The sequence below is a fragment of the Rhinoraja longicauda genome, chromosome 43 (assembly GCF_053455715.1).
Source record: "Rhinoraja longicauda isolate Sanriku21f chromosome 43, sRhiLon1.1, whole genome shotgun sequence".
Lineage (NCBI taxonomy): Eukaryota > Metazoa > Chordata > Chondrichthyes > Rajiformes > Arhynchobatidae > Rhinoraja > Rhinoraja longicauda.
In genome coordinates this window covers 3,554,636-3,559,043 of record NC_135995.1, presented here as the reverse complement: position 1 = coordinate 3,559,043, position 4,408 = coordinate 3,554,636, and the positions used below count along the sequence as shown (strand labels likewise).

At 51.4% G+C, this 4,408-nt stretch overlaps 1 protein-coding gene across 1 annotated transcript; it reads left to right on the top strand.

Moving 5' to 3' along the window:
- Positions 1-326: 326 nt before the first annotated feature.
- On the top strand, positions 327-4,035 carry LOC144612168 (EEF1A lysine methyltransferase 3-like). The gene is made up of 3 exons (XM_078431732.1): positions 327-461; positions 1,552-1,663; positions 3,515-4,035. The coding sequence occupies exons 1-3, from the start codon at positions 327-329 to the stop codon at positions 3,907-3,909; spliced, it is 642 nt and encodes a 213-aa protein (XP_078287858.1). The 3' UTR covers positions 3,910-4,035.
- Positions 4,036-4,408: the final 373 nt, after the last annotated feature.

Genomic DNA, 4,408 nt, shown 5'->3' with positions numbered 1-4,408 from the left:
TAGACTGTGTGGCCCCTGGTTCTGGAACCCCCAACATTGGGAACATGTTTCCTGCATCTAGCTTGTCCAGTCCTTTTATAATTTTATACGTCTCTATAAGATCCCCTCTCATCCTTCTAAACTCCAGTGAATACAAGCCCAGTCTTTCCAATCTTTCCTCATACGACAGTCCCGCCGTCCCGGGGATTAACCTGGTGAACCTACGCTGCACTGCCTCAATAGCAAGGACGTCCTTCCTCAAATTAGGCAGGGCTCATTCCTGCCGACTGGTTGGAACACAACAAAGGCTTTTCACGGTACTAAAGCGAGCCGGGTTAACGTAAGGCATGTTATTTTCCACCCTCTCCAAATCCAAGGAGGTGTTTGCAGATCAGGAAAGGCGTTTCGTGTTCTGCGGTCACGTCTTGAAGATCACGCAGCAGCTGAGCAAGTTTGCCATACCAGCGATAATCTGGCAGTCAGTAAGTGCTCATGCTGTACCAATACTGAAAGTACAAAGAAGCCACGCTGAATTTACCACAAGTAAACAAGCAGGTGCAGCAGGCAGTGAAGAAAGCTATTGGCATGTTGGCCTTCTTAACGAGAGGATTTCAGTACAGGAACAAAGAGGTCCTTCTGCAGTTGTACAGGGCCCTGGTGAGACCACATCTGCAGTATTGTGTACAGTTTTGGTCTCCAAATTTGAGGAAGGGCATCCTTTCTATCGAGGCAGTGCAGGTTAATCCCCAGGATGGCGGGACTGTCATATGAGGAAAGATTGGGCTTGTAATCACTGGAGTTTAGAAGGATGAGAGGGGATCCTATATAATCTCACACCCTGTTTTGTGAGGTTATATATAAGTGCATCAGCAAAGACCAACATGACAGGATAGACTAAATGTGTACGAATAAACTGCAGATGCTGGTTTACACCGAAGGTAGACACAATTCGTTTCTTATAGAAACGTATAAAATTATAAAAGGACTGGACAAGCTAGATGCACGAAAAATGTTCCCAATGTTGGGGAGTCCAGAACCAGGGGCCACACAGTCTTAGAATAAAGGGGAGGCCATTTAAAACTGAGGTGAGAAGAAACATTTTCACCCAGAGAGTTGTGAATTTGTGGAATTCTCTGCCACAGAGGGCAGTGGAGGCCAAATCGCTGGATGAATTTAAAAGAGAGTTAGATAGAGCTCTAGGGGCTAGTGGAATCAAGGGATTTGGGGCGAAGGCAGGCACGGCTTACTGATTGTGGATGATCAGCCACGATCACACTGAATGGCGGTGCTAGCTCGAAGGGCCAAATGGCCTCCTCCTGCACCTATTTTCTATGTTTCTATGACTCAAGGGCCGCGGTTGGAGCGCCGATCCCAGACAAGGGATGGCAGGCTCAGATGGAGTGACTCCATGACTCTATGACTCTATGACTCCATGACTCTATGAATCCATGACTCCATGACTCTATGACTCCATGACTCCATGACTCCATGACTCTATGACTCCATGACTCCATGACTCTTACAGTTGCAGATGCCGACTTGAAACGTTATTGGCTGTTGTTGCCGTTTCAGGGCCTCGTTCTCTGCCGCTACTTTGAGGAAGAGCGCATCACCTTCACCGGGCAGAAGGTGATGGAGCTGGGGTCCGGGACGGGCATCGTGGGCATCCTTGCCATACGCCTGGGTGAGTGGGCCCATCCGATGTGTCTCAATGTCCTTCGCCCCCTTCCCAACCCCTGCGACCCTACAAGACACACACACAACGCTGGAGTAACAGTGTAGAGTAGAGCCGCGCCCTCACAGCGCCAGAGGCCCGGGTTCTATCCGGGCGCTGTCTGTATGGAGTTTGTACCTTCTCCCCGTGAGAGCTGCGTGGGTTTTCTCCGAGATCTTCGGTTTCCGCACACAATCCAAAGACGTGCATGTTTGTAGGTCAATTGGCTTGGTGTAAAAATGTAAAATTGTCCCTCGGAAAGGGTAGGATAGACTTAGTGTGCGGGGATCACTGGTCGGTGCGGACACGATGGGCCGAAGGGTCTGTTTCCGCGCTGTACCTCTCAACTAAACTAAACTAAAAGCCCAGCGGGACAGGCAGCATCTCTGGAGACAAGGAATGGGTGGCATTTATCCCCACTCTTTGCTTTCTTTCTGCCAACCAATATTCTATCCATGTCAGTACCCTACCTCCAATACCATGTGCTCTAATTTTGCCCACTAATCTCCTACGTGGGACCTTGTCGAAGGCTTTCTGAGAGTCGAGGTACACCACATCCACCGGCTCTCCCCTATCAATTTTCCTAGTTACATCCTCAAAAGTTTCCAGAAGATTAGTCAAGCTAAATCCATGCTGACTCGGAACGATCCTGCTACTGCTATCCAAATGCTCCGCAATTTTGTCTTTTATAATTGACTCCCTTGACTAACCATCTGTCCATTACCTCCCCAGAAGGACAGGTGTCTTGACTTGAAATATCTGGCCATTCGCTCTCCGAGTAGGCGGATGCCTTGACTTGAAACATCTGTCCATTACCTCCCCAGCCGGACACGTGTCTTGACTAAACATCTGTCCATTACCTCACCGGACGGACATGTGTCTCGACCTGAAGCATCTGTCCATTATATCCCCAGACGGACAGGTGTTGGACGGACTTGGAACATCTGCATTCCCTCTCCGGATGGACAGGTGTCTCCACTGAAAACATCTGTCCCCCCCCCCATCAAAGATGGACAGGTGTGTTAACTCGAAATATCTGTCCAGGTGGCCGGATCTCTTGACTTGAAACATCTGTCTGTTCACTCCAAAGATGGAACAGACGTGTCAACTGGAAACATCTGCCCCTCCCCTCCCCAGATGTTGCATGTCCATAGCCTTCCCAGATGGACAGGTGTTTCAAGTCAACACATTTGCCCATTCCTTCCAAAGATGGACAGGTGTCTCAACTTGAAACAACTGTCCGTCCCATCCAAAGATGGCCAGATGCCTTGACTCAAAACATCTGTCCATTCCCTCCCCAGATGTTGCCTGTCCATTCCCCACCACAGATAGGTTGATACAAAAGGCTGGAGTAACTCGGCGTGTCAGGCAGCATCTCTGGAGAGAAGGAATGGGTGACGTTTCAGGTCGAGACTTTTCCTCAGACTGAAGAAGGGTCTCGACCCAAAACGTCACCCATTCCTTCTCTCCAGTGATGCTGCCTGACCCGCCGAGTTACTCCGGCATTTTGTGTCTACCTTCGATTTAAACCAGCATCTGGAGTTTTTCCCCCCTCACCACAGATGTCCCGACCCGAAACGTCGCCGTCCCATTCCCTCCATGGATGCTGCCCGACCCACTGCTTCCTCCGGCACCTTACGCCTTGGCTGTCCCGTGTTCCCCAGTTCACGTAGCTCCCCGCGGAGGGTGGGGGGGATGTGGAGGGGGGGGGGGGGGGGAGATGGGGTGGGTGGAGGGGGGGTGGGGAGTTGGGGGGGAGGAGATGTTGGAGCGGCTGGTCGACCACGCAGTGAATGGACGTGCGCGCCCTATGTTTGGCAGGAGGAGAGGTGACCCTGACCGACCAGCTCGAGGTTCTGGGTCAGATCGAGCACAACGTGGCCAGAAACGTCCCGCCCTCCGTCACCCCCCGCCCCAGGGTGGCCACGCTGTCTTGGGGCGAGGACCAGGACCGGTTCCCCAAGGACTACGACGTGATCCTGGGCTCCGACATCGTCTACCGACCGCGCACCTTCCAACCGCTGCAGAAGACCCCCCTGCACCTGAGCCATGGGCGCACCGTGATCTATCTCAGCTCCATTATGAGCGAGAAGATGGGCGCCCTGGACTTCTACGGCACCCTCCTCCCTCATCTCTTCCACTGCGAGCTGGTCCACCAGACCCGAAACAAAGAGGTCAACATCTACAGGGTCACCAGCAAAAGCTTCAGCCACTAGAGAGCGAGGGCCTCATTTGAGGAAGGACATCCTTGTAATTGAGGCAGTGCAGCGTAGGTTCACCAGGTTAATCCCTGGGATGGCGGGACTGTCATATGAGGAAAGATTGGAAAGACTGGGCTTGTATTCACTGGAGTTTAGAAGGATGAGAGGGGATCTTATAGAGACGTATAAAATTATAAAAGGACTGGACAAGCTGGATGCAGGAAAAATGTTCCCAAATGTTGGGGGAGTCCAGAACCAGGGACCACCAACTAAGAATAAAGGGGAGGCCATTTAAAACTGAGGTGAGAAGAAACTTTTTCACCCAGAGAGTTGTGAATTTGTGGAATTCTCTGCCACAGAGGGCAGTGGAGGCAAATTCACTGGATTAATTTAAGAGAGAGTTAGATAGAGCTCTAGGGGCTGGTGGAATCAAGGGATATGGGGAGAAGTCAGGCACAGGTTACTGATTGTGGATGATCAGCCATGATCTCAGTGAATGGCGGTGCTGGCTCGA